Source organism: Pelophylax lessonae, assembly GCF_965119305.1.
Source record: "Pelophylax lessonae genome assembly, contig: HAP1_SCAFFOLD_269, whole genome shotgun sequence".
Taxonomy (NCBI): Eukaryota; Metazoa; Chordata; class Amphibia; order Anura; family Ranidae; genus Pelophylax; species Pelophylax lessonae.
The window spans coordinates 229,606-251,591 of record NW_028120071.1 but is presented as its reverse complement, the minus strand read 5'-3'; the positions used below and the strand labels follow the sequence as shown (position 1 = coordinate 251,591).

At 46.1% G+C, this 21,986-nt stretch overlaps 1 protein-coding gene across 1 annotated transcript in view; it reads right to left on the bottom strand.

Moving 5' to 3' along the window:
- Positions 1–2,272: 2,272 nt before the first annotated feature.
- Positions 2,273–21,986, bottom strand: part of LOC309543617 (uncharacterized protein) — a gene marked incomplete at both ends in the record, with an annotated part of 248,485 nt that continues 228,771 nt past the window's right edge. Inside the window, 6 exon segments of the mRNA XM_082276074.1 lie at positions 2,273–2,314; positions 2,318–3,087; positions 8,956–9,029; positions 15,245–15,444; positions 15,565–15,771; positions 15,851–16,078. Of these exon segments, the coding sequence (XP_082132200.1) occupies positions 2,273–2,314; positions 2,318–3,087; positions 8,956–9,029; positions 15,245–15,444; positions 15,565–15,771; positions 15,851–16,078 (1,521 nt within the window).

Sequence of the window (21,986 nt, the reverse complement as noted above, 5' to 3'; positions counted from 1 at the left end):
CGGATCGATCAGCCATTAGCATCTGCACCTGAGAAGCCAAGTTCGCCACAACAGCAGCCAGATCAGATCATGCAGCAGCCCCTTGGCCCCCCACCAAGGTGGGAGGAAACTTGCAATCCTGAGAATCCATGCCCCAGTATCAACTGAAATAAAATACTGCCCCTTTAAGACCGCGGCGAGCGCAGCCCACCACACACTACTGTATGCACCGACCCCCACAGGGATAAGGAGCACTGAGCAAGGAAATACAGGATAAGGAAGGTAAAAACCTGGAGAGACCACACAGGCTGCTGCCACCGATCCCTGTTCCAGAGCAAAAGGAAGTGATGCAATGACTGACCGTCCTATATAGCCTATGAAGGCTTCACAAACATGGCCGCTCGGCTGAGGGAATCAAGGCAACAAGAAAATGGCGCCGACATGTGCTTGCAGGAGCGATCGCCGCCAAAATGGCGGCGTTTGGCGCCAAAACACCGCGCTGTAACACACAGGGCCGGTCAGCACAGTTTGCCAAGAAAAATGGCGGGCCGCATCAGCGGTCGCCGCATATCATGTCTGAGCCCAGTCTGCCCCATACAGCACACACAGCAGAGCGGGAGAGCCCCCCCCCCCCCCACAGCCCACAGAAAGGCAGCTATTCCACACAGGAATCTGACAGGGAGCTCAGCACATACACAGACATGCAGGGTCACACAGTCACAGACTGACACCCAAACAGACAGGTCCCCACATAGAAATTTACTTACCAGTCCGGATGGCGTGGGGAGCCTTCTCCAGCGACCAAACCGCTGTACTGAGGACAGGACGCAGTGGACTGTGGTGCGAAACCGCAAATGGCATCCGGTGAGGTAGCCACCTCACAGGCAGCATCCCTGCAGCGAGCAGGGATGGGTCGTTCAATATGCCAGGGAAACCTGAGCTGAACGCTCAATGGCAGGCTGGGGAAACCCCTGGCACACAGCCCTGGGATCCAGGGTGGCCAGACCGAGACCCAGCTCCGCATGATCATCTTCATCTGAAGAAAACTAAACTAAGGCTGATAAAATAACAGCTAAGTAAAAGAAAGAGAAAAACACTTGAAATAAAATCAAAAAGAGGATAGAAGGCTGAGACTGAAAGCCCCAGCACAGGAAACAGCCAGCCACTCCTAAGCTAGGCAATTGAAAACTGAGTTGAGAATGCTGGAAGCAGGGAGGTATTGACTGAGGGGACCGCCCCCTAGGGGTGTGATATGCTAAAAGCTTTGATATTAACAAATCTTGTTGCCTAGCTACTCCTGCGGAGGAAAGGTCAATTACCCCATTAGTGAAGATTATGAAGTGGCGGCGACTGTCGGAGGACGTAATAGAAAAAAATATTGCAACGCTCTCCATTTTATTCTCTAGGGTCTCTGCAAAAAAAAAAATATATATAATGTTTGGGGGTTCTAAGTAGTTTTCTAGCAAGAAAAAAGAAAGAATTTTAGCTTGTAAACACCAAGTGTCCAAAAATAAATAAAAATAGGCCGGTCTTAATGTGGTTTATAATATCACCAAGCTTGGCTCAGGGTCTTTCTCCACATCAGGGACTTTCATTGGGATCACTAGTAGATCCCCCTCTCATATAGATCTAGTAGCCAGTAGGGAATGCTACCTCTCTCTATAGGGATGACCGCAGTAATCTCCCAGGACTCTTGCTCGTGACACGGATATAGTCAGGAAGGACCTCACAGTATAGTAAGGTGTGATTTTTATTGATAAAACTCGCAGTATAGCGGGGATAAATATGTAGCCGCAATGTGCGCTAAACTCCGATACTTCCGCTCTCGGCCCGTAGACCGGAAGTGACGTCACCCGGCTCCTCCCAACGCCTTAAGTCACAAAACATGTGACGTCACCTGACTCCTCCCGACGCGTTGCGTCACGCCACATGACTTTCTCAAGGGATAGGATTCTCCTATTTTCTATTCTTCTATCCATCTATTCTATACCTATTTATCTACACATCCTCATTGCAATGACTTCAGTGCTAGCGCATCTGCTTTTCTCTTTTATTTACTCAGCGTGACATCATCTTCCACATTATACAAAAAAATTGGGCTAACTTTACTGTTTAGTTATTTTTAAAAGTGGGGAAATTTTTTTTTTTTAAATGGCGTTGGAAAGATCGCTGCGCAAATCTTTGTCTTTGTTAAAAATATATATATATATATATATAATGGTTGGGGGCTCTAAGTCATTTTCTAGCTAAAATATTGATTTTAACTTGTGAAACACATGTGTCAGAAATGGGCTCAGTTCTTAAAGGGGTTAAAACATTTCCCGCACGCTGAACATTAACAGGGAAGCTCACCTGTGTGTATTCTCTGATGGCGAAGAAGGTGTCCTTTATGATTAAAACATTTCCCGCACTCTGAACATGAATAGGGACGCTCACCTGTGTGTATTCTCTGATGGCGAAGAAGGCTTAATTTCAGATTAAAACATTTCCCGCACTCTGAACATGAATAGGGATGCTCCCCTGTGTGTATTTTCTGATGTCTAAGAAGGGTTACTTTCTGATTAAAACATTTCCCGCACTCTGAACATGAATAGGGACGCTCACCTGTGTGTATTTTCTGATGTCTAAGAAGGGTTACTTTATGATTAAAACATTTCCCGCACTCTGAACATGAATAGGGACGCTCACCTGTGTGAATTCTCTGGTGCTGAAGAAGGTGTCCTTTTTGGCTAAAACATTTCCCGCACTCTGAACATGAATAAGGAAGCTCACCTGTGTGTATTTTCTGATGGCTAAGAAGTTGTGCTTTTTGATTGAAACATTTCCCACACTCTGAACATGAAAAAGGTCGCTCCCTTGTGTGTATTCTCTTGTGCCTAAGAAGGTATGTTTTGTGACTAAAACATTTCCCGCACTCTGAACATGAATAGGGAAGGTCACCTGTGTGTATTCTCTGATGGCTAAGAAGGTTTCTTTTCTGTTTAAAACATTTCCCGCACTCTGAACACGAATTGGGATGCTCCCCTGTGTGAGTTCTATGGTGCTGAAGAAGGTATTTTTTCTTTTTGAAACCTTTCCCGCACTCTGAACATGACAATGAATTCTCTCCTGTATGGTATAAAGAAGATTCCCTGAGATGAGATGGTTTCCCGCACCCGTCGGCACTGTCAGATATTAGAGGACTATGTGAAGTATCAGGAGATTCCAATGATCTCCTCCAATGGTGAGGTCTGTCATGTATATTATGAGGAACGGGATTTACTTCTGGAGAAGATGCCATGTCATTATCTTCTGTAGTCACATCTTCCTCCGATGTCCTTCTATTCCCACCACAGAGTCCGTCTGTCAGAAGACAAGAAAAATTACCAAGAGTTTTCCACACTCATATACACTGCTCAACACTTTATAATCAGAGTATAGCATCAAGTCAGGGAAACTCCTGGGATATTCATCTGGCCAGTCAAGTAGCAGAGGGGGTTGTTACCAACAGGTACACTAGATGGGCAACAATGAGACGACCTCCAAAACAGGAATGGTTTTACAGGTGGAGGCCACTGATATTTTCCCTACTCATCTTTTCTGAGTGTTTTTTTCTTTTAAATCAGAAAAAGTTTTATTATAAAGAAAGAAAAGTCCATTCCATTCGGTACACAATATTTCCGCTTTGTACAGTCATAGACACAGCGATCGTAACCTTCATATATAGTCACTCCTGCATGTTTCCATTCCCCACCTCCACTGACTCCACCCACTCCCCCAACATCTCACTGACTCCACCCACTCCCCCAACATCTCACTGACTCCACCCACTCCCCCAACATCTCACTGACTCCACCCACTACACCAACATCTCACTGACTCCACCCACTCCCCCAACATCTCACTGACTCCACCTACTCCCCAACATCTCACTGACTCCACCCACTCCCCCAACATCTCCTTGGCCTGCGCCTTATCCCGTTCCCTCCTGTTTATTCATTCCTAGGACTCAGCTTTTTTTTTTTGAAAATTATTTTTATTGATTTTTAATCGCAAAAAAGCAAACAAAGCAACTCCCCATCCCCCCCCCCCCCAACCTCAGTGCAATGCTCATGTACTACAATACTTATAGGAAAATGCAAAGGGAGAACCTCCCAGGAGATCCTCAACGCAGCAGTGTCTCCCCCACACAGACTCTCACCTAGGTCCATATCCCAACCTCCCCCACCCTCTCACCACTGCTTGTCGTCTGCTAGGCATAGACTTCATTTGTTACCTCCCTAAGTATCAGGGGACCTCAACTCACCCCTCTAAGGTGACCGTCACCTTCACCGGTGGCAGACCACAATCACCTCCGAGAAGAGTAGATGGCCTCTCAGTCCAACCCTGCCATATAACGCATCCTCTATTCAGGTATGTGGCTTTGTAAAATGGCAGCATCGTGTTCACTGGTGACTTCCAATACTCCACCGATGGCGCTTCGGTCTTCCTCCAATGCAGAAGAATAGCGTGTGACGTCATTGCGCCGGAGGACGCAGAGGCCATCTTCTTGGAAGGAAACAGACTATCCCACACTGTCTATACACTGATGCCATCCTAACTTAATGCAGTGTTGCCAACCGCCCGTAGATTTACGGACAGCCCGTAAAAACAGGGCACTTTTCTCCTGCCCGTAAATGCCCGTAGCAGGAGAAAAGTGCCCGTAAATCTATGGCGGCGGCGGCACTGTCAGAACTGCGCGTGCGCGGCGCGCAGTTCCGAAGATCCCCGAGCTCTCTCGCACTTGCAGAGAGATGCAGACTCGCACTGGATGATGATCGTCGCCGGACGAGTGCCACGGCCCGCCTGCGCCCGCCCCTGCCTCCGCCCCCCGCCGTCATTTAAATTTTCCCGCCGGCCGCCAGGCGCTGCGCCAGCAGTATGGAGTGGAGTCTGTGCTCCAGCGCAGCTGTGGAGTGTGGACAAGAACTAGAACTCTAGAAGATGCCGCTGGACGGACGGATGGTGGAGTGGAGTGGACAGAGCAGACAGGCTGCGACAGCAGAGGCAGAGAGAGCACACAGAAGAGCAGGAGGACTGGTCTGGTGAGTGGGGTTCTGAGCCACCGAGGCTCAGACACTCAGTACACTGAAGTAGTAGAGAGATGAGTCAGGGGGCAGAGGACATCAGTGTCCTGCTCCTGTGCCCCCTTCACCTCTCCACAGGCAGTGTCACACAGCTTCACTCTGCAGTAATGTCACTGATATTGCTATGGAGAGGTGAAGGGGACTTAGGAGGAGGACACTGATGTGGAGAGCTAAGGTAAGGGGGACAGAGGAAGAAACTACTGTGAGGGGGTGAGGAGGGCACTTCCATTGTCCACGCAGGCTCTGACCACCCCCTGTACCATGACCGCAGTCTCTGACCACCCCCTGTGCCATGACCGCAGTCTCTGACCACCCCCTGTGCCATGACCGCAGTCTCTGACCACCCCCTGTGCCATGACCGCAGTCTCTGACCACCCCCTGTGCCATGACCGCAGTCTCTGACCACCCCCTGTGCCATGACCGCAGTCTCTGACCACCCCCTGTGCCATGACCGCAGTCTCTGACCACCCCCTGTGCCATGACCGCAGTCTCTGACCACCCCCTGTACCATCTCCGCAGTCTCTGACCACCCCCCTGTGCCATGACCGCAGTCTCTGACCACCCCCTGTGCCATGACCGCAGTCTCTGACCACCCCCTGTGCCATGACCGCAGTCTCTGACCACCCCCTGTACCATCTCCGCAGTCTCTGACCACCCCCCTGTGCCATGACCGCAGTCTCTGACCACCCCCTGTACCATGTCCGCAGTCTCTGACCACCCCCTGTACCATGTCCGCAGTCTCTGACCACCTCCTGTACCATGTCCGCAGTCTCTGACCACCCCCTGTACCATGCCGCAGTCTCTGACCACCCCCTTCACCATGCCCGCAGTGTCTGACCACCCCCTTCACCATGTCTGCAGTGTCTGCCCACCCCCTTCACCATGTCTGCAGTGTCTGCCCACCCCTTCACCATGTCCGCAGTGTCTGCCCACCCCCTTCACCATGTCCGCAGTGTCTGCCCACCTCCTGTACCATGTCCGCAGTGTCTGCCCACCTCCTGTACCATGTCCGCAGTGTTTGCCCACCTCCTGTACCATGTCCGCAGTGTTTGCCCACCTCCTGTACCATGTCCGCAGTGTTTATCCACCTCCTGTACCATGTCTGCCCACCTCCTGTACCATGTCTGCCGTGTCTGCCCACCTCCTGTACCGTCTCTGACCACCTCCTGTACCATGTCTGACCAGAGTCTGCAGACTCTGATGTAAGGGGGAACTCTGTGCTGGCTGGGTTATGGTAACCCAACCTTCATGTAAATTTGAGAAATATGTTTTTTGACTTTTGTTTAACTTTAACACATTGCTAATAGCACTAGCTATATGTTTATAGTTAAAATATTGATATTTGCACGGTTTAGCACTGAAAATTGTTATTTTAGGTACTTTTTTCAGTGTCCGTAAAAAATTGGTGCTGTCCGTAAATTTTGGACGTTCTGCCAGTAAATTTCCCTCCGGGGGGTTGGCAACACTGACTTAATGGGAGTGTATATTAATGATTAATAAAGCGACACTTTGATTTAATATAATACACTAGGAGCCTTTTTACCATTCTCGGGGCCATTTGAGGATCTGGGAATTTATCTGTCACTTTATACCTCCTGAGAATTGTCGGAGACCCGTGGTCAAGGTGGACGAGCCAGTGTGGGGATTATTTACTTGGTGCAGTCTTATCAGCCTGACGGTAAGGTTCAGTACTTTTGGTGATATCTGGTGGTGATGATATGTTCATCCTGCAGTGCCATCTTGGATTCACGGACATTTGCTGATTTATATCTAATAAGACTGCTCACAGATTCTTTGGAATCTTTGTACGTTTGTTATCTAAAGCTGCACCCATTCTTTTATTTACAATGTAGAAGAATAGCCTTGTGTGCATAGAACAGAGTAACCGACAATAAAATTCTTTGTACTCTAAGAGGTGCCATTTCCTCCACCAAACCCAGCAAACACACTGTCAGCGTCAAAAGGTACCCTCAATGTGGTCCTAGGACTAATCTTTGAAGTGTTAATTCTTGTGGACCAAGGCCAGGGGTATCCAACCACATGTCCCACAACTTTTCAAATTTACCCAGACATCAATGTCTTTTAAAGATGTAGCACCCTCCTAGTCAGGTGCTAGAGTGAGTATAGTTTTGGCTCTGTCTGCCTATCAGAGGAGCAGCAGGTAAATTCTATATTGCACTCTGCCTATCAGGGAGCAGGATCTGTGAGTTAGGTCTACTCAGTGTGCCCAGTGTGCGATTCATCTGGTCTAAGGGAGTGTCCCCAGCTGATCCAATGGGGAGGAAAATTGGACAGTGGAGGAAACCTGGCCAATGACACACAGGCTTTTGGTACTGCCCCAGGGATTGGCACAGAGGGGTTGTCTCTGTGAATTGTGCGGCAGGGTATAAAAAGCCAGGGGCACATGAGGTAGAGGTCTTTTGGCGGGAAGCAAAGTCCCTGAAGGAGGGTGGCGGCTGCCTCCTCTTCTGCAGCAGTTGGTGATGGTCACAGGCAGTTGGCCTGATGAACCAGTGGAGAGGAGCTGAACCCAGAGGTCCAGGAGAGCTGACTGGAGGAGTTGGGGCACTGTGAGAATCTGGAAAATTTGTATCGTGAGTACAGAGGATCTTGCCCAGGGGTCTGCCCAGGAAGGGGACCACTCCGGAGTTTATAGTCAGTGGACAGGTGTCAGCTAGTACAGAGAAAGGGGGTACTGGGGGAGTAACCTGAAGAGAAACACAAATAGGAACACTTTCCTCAGTTTCATTCAAGTGGCAGGATTAAGTAGCGGCCTTGCCACATTCTTAAGCTAGAAGTCCTCTGAATTGTGAATAGTTCAACAGTTGAAGTATCCCACTCATTCCTTCTCCCATCCCAATATAAGATAAAACCACAAAAACAACTACCCCTAGACTGATCATTGACTGAGCCAAGAACATGAAGTGTTAAGATTTCTGCAAGCAGTTGCTACAGGTAACCTAAGGGAATCTTTAAAGTGTGAAAATTCAGCAGTCCTCTAGGGGGCATTGCTACACCTTATATACCTTTCATTTATTCAAGAAGGCTGCCGGGCTGGGGAGTGTGGCATCCGAGGCGTCTCTTGGCTCTTTCTTACCACAACCCCAAATAGGCACGCGCTCATTCATCCGGCTCCTTGCTGGTGAGCGTCTTAGCATTTATTTTGCCATCTCTTAGTAAATTGAGGCCTCTCTCTGTGGGATTTCCCCTTCTCTTTCACTCTCTCATATTCTTTGCTTGCCTGACTTTCCTTTCTTCCTCTCTCATACCATCTTTGCCTCCCCTCTTTTTATCTCTATTCTCTTCATAACCCCCCACCGCCCCCTATTACTTACCCTCCCCTCTTTTGGGGGAGATTTTAATATCCCTCTGATTCCTTCGGAGGATACATCTCTGGGATCCTCCTCTGTCCCCCCCTGGCATTCGCAAACGTATTGCAAAGTCCCTCCATAGTGCACACTTGATAGATGTTTGGCGCCTGATGCATCCCGGAGAACGAGACTATTCTTTCTATTCCTCCTCACCAACTATACTCCCGTATAGACTATTTCTTGAGGCAGCATTGTAAGTTACACGTGACTCTTTAATAGGCTCTAATACTTGGTCCGACCATGCCCCTGTTATACTTTCTTACGCACTAACAGACTTTCGATGGTCCAGAACCCGGATGTGGAGACTAAATGAAAGCCTACTCCAAGATGAGACTGTTTTGACAGATGTAGAGAATTAGACCATTTCTTTCAGACTAACACCATTGCAGATACTGACCCCGGAATCATTTGGGAGGCACACAAGGCAGTGATTCGTGGGATGTTCATAAAGCATGGCTCCTGGATCAAAAAACAGCGTACAGCACAACTAGACTCCTTACTCCAAGCTTTGCATGCGTTGGGAGTCTCATCACAAACACGCTCTGTCCCTCTCCTCAGAGGTAGAGGTAGAACTCTATAGTTACATAGTTACATAGTTAGTAAGGTTGAAAAAAGACACAAGTCCATCCAGTTCAACTTATGATGTGTGTGTGTGTGTGTTTGCTTTTAACCGTACATTGTATACCCCTGTATGTTGTGGTCTTTAAGGTGTCCATCTAATAGATTTTTGAAACTATCAATGCTCCCTGCTGATACGACTGCTTGTGGAAGAGAATTCCACATCCTTACTGCTCTTACAGTGAAGAACCCCTTACGCACTTTAAGGTTAAACCGCCTTTCCTCTAGTTTTAGTGAGTGGCCACGTGTCTTATTGTATCTCCTTTCTCTGAATAGTTTGTTCCTTATGCTAGGGTCGCCAGTACAGTATTTGTACATTGATATCATATCCCCCCTCAATCGTCTCTTCTCCAGAGAGAATAGGTTCAGTGCTTGTAGCCTTTCCTCATAGCTGATGTCCTCCATTCCCCTAATTATTTTTGTTGTCCTTCTCTGGACTTTCTCCAGTTCCAGCACATCCTTCCTGAGGACCGGTGCCCAGAACTGGACAGCATACTCCAGATGTGGCCGGACCAGAGTCTTGTAGAAGGGAGAATAATCTCTTTATTTCTGGAGTGAATCCCCTTTTTTATACATCCCAGTATTCTGTTGGCTTTGCTTGCGGCGGCTTGGCATTGCATGCCACTGCCAAGCCTGTTGTCTACCAGTACCCCCAAGTCCTTTTCCATCCTAGACTCACCCAGAGGTTCCCCCCCTAGTGAGTAGCTTGCTTTCTGGTTTCTGGCCCCCAAGTGCATTACTTTACATTTTTCTACATTAAATCTCATCTGCCATGTAGTTGCCCACCCCGTTATTTTGTTCAGGTCCGCTTGTAAGGTTTCCACATCCTGCATAGAAGATATTGGCATGCCTAGTTTAGTATCATCTGCAAATACTGAGATTGTACTCGATATCCCCTCCTCTAGATCATTTATGAATAAATTAAACAGGATTGGTCCCAGGACAGAACCCTGGGGGACCCCACTTTCCACACCCGCCCAATCCGAGTACTCCCCATTAATCACCACCCTTTGCAACCTCCCCTGGAGCCAGTTCTCTATCCAGGTACTCACCTTATGGTCCATACCTACCTTCCTTAGTTTGTACAGTAAGCGTTTGTGGGGAACGGTGTCAAAGGCCTTTGCAAAGTCCAGATACACCACATCCACAGGCTTACCTTTATCTAGGTGGCAGCTCACTTCATCGTAGAAGGTTAATAGATTGGTTTGGCAAGAACGATTTTTCATGAATCCATGCTGATTACTACTTATAATACCGTTTTTATTACTAAAGTCTTGTATGTGGTCCCTTAACATCCCCTCCAAAATTTTGCAGACTACAGATGTTAGGCTGACCGGCCTATAGTTACCCGGGATATATCTCGGCCCCTTCTTAAATATTGGTACCACGTTGGCTTTTTTCCAATCAGCTGGCACCATACCCGTCCGTAAACTATCCTTAAAGATCAAGAATAATAGTCTGGCAATCACCTGGCTGAGCTCTTTCAGAACCCTCGGGTGCAAGCCATCCGGTCCCGGGGATTTATTTATGTTAAGTTTCTCTAGTTTAGCTCTAAGTCTATCTTCTGTTAGCCATGGCGGCACTTCCTGAGGTGTGTTGTTTAGTTCGGCCTTACAAGCAAGGTTCGTGTAGCCCCCCGATTCTTTTGTGAAGACTGAAGAGAAGAAATTATTTAACACTTCCGCCTTTTCTCTGTCCTCAGTGGCCATATTTCCTTTATCATCTTTTATGGGGCCAATGTGTTCTGACCTCGCTTTCTTACTGTTTATATACTTAAAGAACTTCTTGGGGTTCTTTTTACTCTCCTCCGCTATATGTCTCTCGTGTTCTATTTTAGCCGCCCTGATTTCGTCTTTACATTTCTTATTACACTCTTTGTAATGCTTAAATGCTGCCAATGACCCCTCAGTCTTGTATTTTTTTGAAGGCCTTTTCTTTAGCGCTAATATACATTTTTATGTTGGAGTTTAGCCACCCAGGGTTTATTTTTGCTCTTTTAAATTTATTTCCCTTTGGAATGCACTGGCCCACCCCCTTGTTAAGTATGCTCTTGAAGCACTCCCATTTTTCCTCCGTGTTCTTTGTTCCCAGGGTTCTATCCCAATTGATATTTTCTAGCAGAGAGCGCAGTTTAGGGAAATTGGCTCTTTTGAAATTCAGTGTCCTTATATTACCCCTCTGCTTCCTATAACTGTAATTAATACTGAAACTTATTGACCTATGGTCACTGTTTCCTAAGTTCTCCCGTATTTCTATATCCGTGAGCAGGTCTGTATTGTTGGTAATCAGTAGGTCAAGTACCGCATTGTTTCTTGTCGGTGCATTCACCATCTGACCCATAAAATTGTCCTGCAAAACATTTAGGAACTGCCTAGCCTTGGCTGAGTGTGCAGTTCCTTCTGCCCAGTCTATATCAGGATAATTAAAGTCCCCCATTATAATGACATTTCCCATCCTTGCTGCCAATCCTATCTGTAAAAGGAGGGCCGCCTCACCCTCCTCCCTCTGGTTGGGGGGCCTATAGCATACGCCCAATATTACCTTCCCCACCGTGCCTTTCCTTTGAAGCTCTACCCATAGGGATTCTGCCTCATCCATAGCTCCATTATTAATATCATCCCTCATATTTACCTGTATACTGTTCTTAATATACAAACATACCCCTCCCCCTTTTTTACCTTCTCTATCTCTGCGATAATCTATGTAGGTAAATTAATGACCATTTACTTTACAAAGCTAAGGCAGCCATGCAAATTTGTCGTAAAATTTCATATGAGTCGGGAAATAAATGTGGCAGACTATTGGCTAGATCCCTCCAAGAAGAAACCTATTATCTCCCGCACAGGTCAAAAAGCCATGTTACCTAGACATATCACACAAGAATTTAAATCTTTCTATGCCTCGCTCTATAACTTACAAACCCCAACCCCCAACAGACCCATACAGAGGAATACCTGCTCTCTTTCTGGATGCCCTGGTTGTCCAACACTGACAGTAAATCCCTAGAGGATCCCATCACCTTGGCTGAACTAAAACAGGCCATAGGTGGTTCCAAAGTGGGGAAGGCCCCGAGACCGGATGGGTTTACCATCCAATATTATAAAACACTCTTGCTGTCACTTGGACAGTTTATGGCTGACATGTTTAATACATGGGGCTCTGGGACATATATCCCCAAGGAGACTTTACAAGCTCACATTTCAGTCATCCTTAATGAGGGAAGAGATTTCACCTCCTGTAGTAGCTACCGACCCATTTCCTTGCTAAATGTCGATCTTAAACTGTTCACCAAAATCCTAGCAACTAGGATCTAACAACATCTGATGCAACTGATCCATTTGGATCAAGTTGGATTTGTGCTTACATGTGAGGCACGGGATAACACAACCATAGTCCTCAACCTCCTACATGTAGCCACCAAGACCCGCACACCCTGTGTCCTCCTAAGCACAGACACAGTGAAGGCCTTTGATTGAGTATATCGGCCTTTTATGTTTGCAGTACTTCGACATGTGCGCATCGGCAACACCATGCTAAATTGGATCTCACAGATGTACTCTGCCCCTGCCGCCCAGGTTAAGGCAAACGGTATCTTATTGGACTACTTCACAATTAGGAATGGGACAAGACAGGGGTGCCCTCTGTTACCCTTACACTTCGTATTATCACTAGAATCCTTTTTATGTAGAATACGCCTCCACCCGGATATCTGAGGCATGACTGTTGGGGTGACCCAGCAGAAAATATCAGCATATCCAGACGACATGTTATTTTCCCTCATAAATTCCATAATTTCTCTACCGAATCTTCCTCACGAGTTTGAGGTATATGGCACTCTGTCCAATCTAAATATCAACTTTACTAAATCTGAAGCTATATGAGTATGCTTATCAAACCCCCTCCTCCACCAACTGCGACTGAATTTTAGGCTAAAATGGACGAACTTAGCGCTGAAATATCTGGCCACTCTCATACCACCCAAATTTTCACCCATCTTCACGCTCAACTTTCTCCCCTCCTAAACAAAGTCCACATTCTATAAGATAAATCAAATTTTGGTTTCCATTCATGTTTTGGAAGATGCAACATTATTAAAAAGTGCATACTCACTAAGTTCCTATACCTCTTTCAAGCACTTCCGATATTCATCCCTTCACATTACTTTAAACAAGAGGACACCCTACTAGTGGATTTTATCTGGACACATAAGCGACCTAGGCTATGTAGGAGACTGCTCTTGCTTCCTAAACGACCAGGTGGACTGGCAGTGCAGGACTTATGCAAGTACTATCAGACTACACAATTGGGGAGACTCAGACTGGTGTCGTCATGGTGAAGCGAAGCTTTGGTCCAGACTAGAACAGGCCCAATGCGACATACCCCTCCATAGAGCTCCATCGTGCCACCATTCACTACCAGACTCCATAAGATGCCATCCCCTCATAGGTCACACGATAAGAACCTGCTCTAAATTATTCACACAACTTTCACTTTCCCCGATGCACTCGCCACTGACACCCATACTGGGGAATCCCCAGTTTACCCCCGGCTACCAACATTCAGGACCTTGATGGAGTCAGGCTATTTCCAAGCCTCCCATTTTTCAACATCATCTAGTTGGCCTGCACTCAAAGACCTCATGGACTTCTCAGGACCCTACCGTCTAGATTTCTGGAGGGCATTGCAACTCCATAATTTCTTAAACTCATTGCCACCTTCCAGTGAAGGCAACACACAACTTACACCCTTCAAAGAACATTGCTCTCAAGACAGAATACTGACACAGGTATTATCCACGACCTATGCATTACTGATCACACTCCAGGGGACTTACCAACCCCCATTCTTAGCTAAGAGGGAACGGGATTTAGACTGTAACTTTAATCCAGACCACCAAAAATCACATCATTCCATTTACATTTACATCATCCATCTGCACGTAAATACAACAAACCAACTTCAAATTCCTAACAAGGTGGTACCACACTCCATCAAGGTTGAGCAGATTCTTCCCCACACTCACTGATCAGTGCTGGAGATGCCGGGAAGGGCCGGGGGACACTCCTACATGATTTTTGGTTGTGTCCTAAACTAGTGGAGTTCTGGAAGACAGTACATGAAATGTCTCAGAGGTTTATAAACCGACCGCTCCCCAATGACCTTGCTCTCTTCCTTTTCCATGCCTCTAACATCCCGGCCCAGACCTCTAAAAATTCTGTCATTCGTCACCTTCTAAATGCTTCTAAAATGTGCATCCCTCTTAAATGGAAAAACCCACAGGCCCTGACTGTTGGCATGTGGCACAAAAAGGTCGAAGAAATAAATAGAATGGATGGAAAACCTTGTTCTCTCGACACGTCCCCAACACGAACGATATACCAAACCCTGGGGTCAATGGAATATATTTGTCCTCTCTGATGAAGGCTGCTCTTTAATTAAGGGAGGCAATACTAAAGAGACCTCATGTTGAGTTTGGGGAGCTCTAAAATATTGGTGGAACGTATTGCTGATGTAGGGCCAGAGCTTTACCAATGCTAACCCTCCTACACCCCCCCCCCCCCACACCTCCTTATCCCTTCCCCCCTCATCCCACCTACTTATCCTCTTCTGCCTCTCTCTAGGTTTCTTTTACTTCCCTCTCTCTTTCCACTACTTATTTGCTTCTTCTTCTATACGTTATGCGAAACTGGAACAGACAACTCCGGGTATTTTCTAGTCCTGCATAACTCCTCCCATTAGAGGAATTGTAGAACACCTCTTATTCTACCACCGATGTAGATCTCAACCTTATGACTGAATTGTCTTCAGTGTTGTAATACACTGTCTCAGCATATGTTCTATAAGGAATGTTACTGTTTATTATGCCTGAAAGTTGTCTTTCATATAAATAAAAGAATTGAAAAAAAAAAAAAGAGATCTGACATGGATCAATGATACAACCTTACCCAACCAAACATCACTAAGTAATAATGCTATTGAAATGATGACAATGTTATTGTTTGGAACATGACGTTATATTGAGGAAGGGAGATGGACCTTTCATATGGTGTGTACAGTATAGAGAAGAGAAGGAAGATTATCTGAGAGAAATACAGGAATACAGGACGGGGAACACAGCTCAGGAAAGTGACCAGGGTATTACAGGCTGATATCACCCAGTCCCCGCCCTACTCTGGACCAATCAGTGAGCAGTATGGGTGGAGGAATGGATTTAGTGTTAATGACCCACCTGTGCTGATCTCTGTAGGAGTGTCCTCCTCTATAAATGTCCCCGTTATTCCATCCTCCTCCATAGACTGCTGATCATCCCTCACATACCTCTCTTCTTCTTCTGCTTTAACCTCAAATTCTATATCGATTGGATCTCCACTCTAAACCAAGAAAATGAAAGAATATCATCTGTAAAATATAAGATTTATTATTGTGACATCACATAAAAATCCACACATTGTCTCCATGAGTCTGTGTTTTATAATCTCTGTCTCACCAACCTTGTAACAGTGAGGGATGGTGTGACCTTCCTGTGTGGAATCCCGGGAATACAGAGGACGGGGACATCTCTCTGGTGGGTTCCTGGTATTAGGTGGCTCCATCATATCCTTGTGTCCTTCTGAAACCTCCTCCATCACTCCATTCTCCTCATCCTCCTCTTTATACTCTTCTTTAACATCAATATTATCATCCCCGAGGTTTCCACTCTGAATATATAATAAAACATTCATTGTAACAAATATACTGTATATAAATCAGAACTACCAATAATTGTTCCTCATCTACCTGATGATGGTGAGGGATGGTGTGATCCTCCTGTGTGGAATCCCGGGAATACAGAGGATGGGGACATCTCTCTGGTGGGTTTCTGTAGCTGGATGACTCCTCCATGGTGTCCTGGTACAGATCTTTGTGTTCTTTTAGAAACTCTGACTCCTTCATCACCCCATCCTCATCATCCTCCTCTTTTATCTCTTCTTTAACCTCAACTTTAGAATCTCTCAGGTTTCCACTCTGAATATATAATAAAAATGAAATCAATGGTAACAATGCAGATAATGTACAGATCCTAATGATACTATCAGTGATTGTTCCTCATCTACCTGATGATGGTGGGGGATGGTGTGACCTTCCTGTGTGGAATCCCGGGAATACGGAGGACGGGGACATCTCTCTGGTGGGTTCCCATTACTGGATCCATCTGTAGGAAACACACACACTGACTGAATACATTGTTTCTATGTGTTTATCAGATGATGGGGGATCTAGGTGGACCCTCTGTACTGCTCTCTCCTTTACAATAAAGTCTCCTCTTACCCGGTGATGTGAGGAGCGACTGATTCTCCATCATGACGTCCTTGTAGAGATCCTTGTGTCCTTCTAAATACTCCCACTCCTCCATGGAGAAATAGACAGTGACATCCTGACACCTTATAGGAACCTGACACACACAATGATACAGTCACCATCCAGACACATCCCTTGTCTGTTACTGGATAATGTCCCAGAATTCCCAGCACCGCTCACCTCTCCTCCATGATCTCTCTGGTGACTTCTAGAAACTTCTTTGTATTTCTCTATTCTATCAGGGAGGGAGGTGGAGGCAATGTGATGGTCATATGATCTCCAGACTTCACAGGTGGAAAACTCTAGGTCTGAACACAAATAGTAAAATCAAATGAAATTCCCAGAATCCTCCTCACCTCACCATTCTGGTTTCCATTTGATTAAATCCCCACTTCAGACTGAGGTATAATTTACCCACACAGGACCCCCACACTACGCAGGGTAAAAGCTTGTTGCAGACATTCTGACATCATTACATACAACGCAGGACCAACAGAGCCACTTTGCTAATGAGGATGCCAAGGGTCCGCCCACATCCTAAGAGCATGAGAAGAAAAAAAAAGACAGATGGATGGACATTGGGGGAGGAGCTGTGAGGTCAGTGTGATGTCATAGGACATATAGACTCTGGATGGAGGGACATTTAGATGGGGAGATTTGAGGGGCCCTCTATATGAGGATCCTGTGCTAACCAAATCATTGTTCCCGGGTGCCTCCCACTTCTCCTAAACTGAAGAGTGAACTTTGACCTTTACCATACAGAAATCTGTCAGGAATGTGTGAAAGTAATCTCTCATGTGATCAGGTGACGTGCGGAGGAACGGAGTGTAAATAGCAGACAATTTTCTCCAGAGCTCCTAATGGTGGGGATGGATTTTGCTGCATGCTGGTGCCAACTTTCCACCACCAGGGTCACTGCAGGTGTGGAGAAAAGCTGTGTAAGAGGATATGGAGGAGAGATGAGGAGGAGATCCAGGAATCGGGATAAAGGTCAGGACAAGCAACAGACGAGCGCATCCAAGAGATGAAGCCGGGGTCACTACACAGAAAATCAATCCAAGGAAACAACAGGCAGGACGAGGAATAGCAAGAAGGAGCTCAGAGACAAATGAGAATATTGCTCAGCCAATGGGAGATTATCTTAGCATGACTTACATGATGAAGGAGACGAGGGGGAGGGGGGGAAGTCACTTAAGGTGACCATACATGGAAATTCAGCTGGTTCAGCAGGGATCGGTCACATTTCCATCCATGTGTGGTCAACTTTGGAAGCAATATATATTAATCATCAACTGATCCCCTTGAAGGGGTTAATCTACTTATTACCTCCTCTGCCGCCAGATCCTGCAGTGTCTCCCTCTACGTTCTATAGAACGTCCTCTTTACCTAACATCACTTCCTGTCTGTATTCCATAGATACTTCCTGTCTGGGTAGAAGTGAGATCACCACCTTGTGGAGCTCAGAGGAACTGCAGCCCTGAGAACCGTCTGGTAGTGTGAACACGGCCTTGTGCTGTGTGTGTATGTACTGTATATCCTTCCCTTTTCTCTCCTCCCTGAGTGTGTATGAAGAGGCGGAGCTCCTGCTGGAACAGCGGTCGGAAGAGGAAGCCGAGTCTAGGAGGGAGACTGACAGAAAGTGCAGCAGACTTGCAGGAGTGAGCGAGGAGGATCCAGTTCCTTTGCCATCGGAGGTGAGGAGAGTGTGAAGGATGTTTGTGACTCTGGTAGCTGAAAAGCTGGGAGTCATATTGCTCTGGTGAGTGGGGAAGCACTACTAAGGGGGCGCCCTCACCATCACGTGTGTAAGAGGTGGAAGAAGGCGTGGCTACACTACAGCTGGCACAGTTTGGAGCATTTTCACACCTTATTAACTTTTCATTCATTTGTGGACTTTTTTGGAGCAACAGAACTTCATTGAAGTAGATGCAAAGTGTAAGCAGTGGACTTGCAGAGAACACTATATTGAGCAAAAAATATTGTATGATTACATGAATTTTTCATAGGTTATTGCTTTATAGAAAATATTATAAGATAATGAAGTAGGTGTAAAGTGGAAGCAGGAGATATTCAGGGAACAGCATCTTGAGCACAAAGCACTTTATGTTGTATATGAATTTGCACATGGATCAGTTTACTTCATTTATTGATAAACACCATAAGATGAATGAAGTAGGTGTAAATCTAGACCTAGGGAACACAAGGGAGGTGGAGTGTGGAATCCTCCTATCCTCACAGAGCACCTTCCAGGTTCTTCCCTCTCCTCCCTCTCATCATTTGAAGCTCACTGTACGTCTATTTTCTCCAATCTCCTCTAGAATTGCTGTGATCTATCGGCCCGCTGGACCGGTATTAACTTTCCTTGATGACTTCTCTGCCTGGCTGCCCTACTTTCTCTCTTCTGAAATCCCCACAATCATTCTCAGAGACTTCAACATCCCTGTTACTACGAACACTTCTGCTACTTCCAAACTTCTCAGTCTAACCTCCTCATTTGGCCTGAAGCAATGGATACACAATGGATAGAGGCTTCTACTCACTCTGGTGACAACACCCTCAGCCTTGTATTCTCCCACTGATGTACTCCATGCATCCTCTCCAACAATCCTCTCCCTCTCTCTAAACACCACTAGGGATGGGCGAGCAGTTCGGGCCGAGGGTAACGTCACCAATCACCCGAATTTTCTGTGTGCTCGGTGTTTTCATTTTTTTTACTATTTACATCCCGCCAAGCGCACGGTCAATAGCTTGTTAGGAAGCTAAACTGGGAAGCCGGCCGTTGCGTCCTTAACAACAAAAGAGTCATGAGCTGTCAGGGAACAGAATGTAAAAAAAAATTGCCAGCTAGAAAAAAAATCAGGGAAAACTCCGCGTGGGGTCCCCCAAAATCCATACCAGGCCCTTATCTGAGCATTCAGCCTGGCAGTCCAGGAAAGGGGGTTACGAGTGAGTGCCCCCCCTGAATCCTACCAGGCCACATGCCCTCAACATGGGGGTACGCCCCAAAGCACCTTGTCCCTATATTGATGGGGACAAGGGCCTCTTCCCCACAACCTTGGCCTGTGGTTGTGGGGGTCTGCAGGCAGGGGGCTTATCAGAATCATGGAGCCCCCTTTAACAAGGGGGCCCCCAGATTCCACCCCCTATGTGAATGAGTTTGGGGTACATTGTAAAGATAAATGAGCCTAGGAGCCCATTTTTCACAATTCCTTTTATAGAAAAAATAAAAAAAAACCACAATGTCCTCCAATGTAGATCCATCATCATTCACGACGCTCACTGCACCTCTGGACCCCCCCAAAAAAAACCACTCCGCCCTCAAGGAATGACAATCTGACAGTTCTTAAAAAGGTAAGGAGCAGGGCCACCTGGTGACATCATCTGGTGGCCCGCCCCCTTGTGATGTAACTGACTGGTGCATGCTGGATCAGTGACATCATAAGGGGAAGGGCCACCAGGTGACATCACCAGGTGGCTCTGCCCCTTACCTATTTAAAAACTGCCACCCGGCGGAGCAGGCATTCGACAGTCAGCCTTCCTCATGGGCGGAGTTTTTTTTTTTTTCTTTTCTTGGGTCTACGGTGCAGCGGTCTTTGTGATTGACGATGGATCTACATCAGGGGACATTGGTTTTTTTATTTTATTTTTTTTTAATAAAGGAATTTTAAAAAACTGACTCATGTCTTTATTATTGACACTTTTTTGGTAATTGAGGGCCAGGATCTGGGGGCCCCCTTTTTCAAGGGGGCTTCCAGATTCCGATAAGCCCCCTGCCCCAAAGCACCCCCCCCCCCATGTTGAGGGCATGTGGCCTGGTATGGTTTGGGGGGCACTCACTTGTCCCCTATCCTGGCCTGCCAGGCTGCATGCTTGGATAAGGGTCTGGTATGGATTTTGGGGGGAAAGATATGCCATTTAAAAAAAAAATGATCATGGGGCTTCCCCTCAAAATCTATACCAGACCCTTATCCAAGCATGCAGCCTTTTTTTGGCCTGGTATGGATGGTGGGTGCACCACACACCGTTTTTTTTCCCCATTTTTTAATTTTCTTTGCCAACAATTATTTTTTTTTACATTCAGCTGTCTGTTGGAGAGCCCGCTGACAGCTGATGACTCATTTGTTGTTAAGAACGCCGTGGCCGGTTTCCCGGCCTCACTTCTTAACAACCTATTGACACTTAGCGGGATGTAAATAGTAAAATAAATAGAAGAAATGCAGAGCACACAGAAAATTTAGGTGTTTGGTGATCACCTGAAGGGGCCATTTCGGGCTGAAGTTATGCTCAGTCCAAACCGCTCGCCCATCCCTAGTGGTGTTTAGAGAGAGGGAGAGGATTGTTGGAGAGGATGCATGGAGTGCATAGGTGAGAGAATACAAGGATGAGGGTGTTGTCACCAGAGTGAGTAGAAGCCTCTATCCATTGTGTATCCATTGTTTCAGGCCAAATGAGGAGGATGGACTAAAACATTTAGAAGTAACAGAAGTGTTTGTAGTAACAGGGATGTTGAAGTCACCGAGAATGATTGTGGGGATTTCAAAGGGCCTGGTATGGACCGAGGGGGGACCCCCACACTGTTATTATTTTTATTTCCATTGTTGACAATGGCTAGGAAAATCAATTTAAATGTCTTTTTTTTTTCTTTATAAATGTCAGTTTTGCTGCAGCAGCTTCTATACACAGTACAGATACACCACTTTACAGGCAGACTAAGGCTGGATACACACTATACAACTTTTGTTGTTAGATTTCCTTTAGATTTACCTTCAACTATGTAGTGTAAAGGCCTGACTGCATACAAATTGAAACTGTTTAGGTTTGACCCCATATTATATAGTTTTGGTAAATCTAAAGGAAAAAATCTAAGGATTATTGTATAGTGTGTATCCAGTTTAAGTGGACCCCCAGGCATTGTAGTTAAAGGAATTCTTTTTTTTTTTTTTCATTTTAAGCATTAATTAAAATCATTGCTCCTATAAAAACAATATTTTGTAATGAAAAAAATTGCATTGATAGTATCAAACATGAAAAAATAATAATAATTTTAAAAAACACACACAGAAATTTCGGCCAAACGGACGATGTTCAAGCCGAACTTATGTCCGTCCCGAACCATTTGCCCATCCCTACTCCCTGTTATCTCTCACCTCGACTACTGCAACTCCCTCCTCGTTGTCTTACCTTTACATTGGCTATGCCTCCTTCAGTCCATCATGAATGCTTCTGCCAGACTCCTCCACCTTACAAACCGCTCAGCATCTGCTACCCCTCTCTGCCAATCCTTCCATTGGCTGCCACTCACCCAACAAATTAAAAATACTAACGGTAACGTACAAAGTCATCCACAACTCGGCCCCCAGCTACACCACTAACCTGGTCTCAATATTCCAACCAAGTCATCCTCTTCGATCTTCCCAATATCTTCTGCTTTCTAGTTCCCTTGTCACCTCCTCCCACTTCCAGGACTTCTCCCAAGCCTCTCCTGTCCTACTGAACTCCCTACCCCAATCTGTCTGCCTATCTCTTACTCTATCCACCTTTAGGTGTTCACTGAAAACTCATCTACCTATTCTGC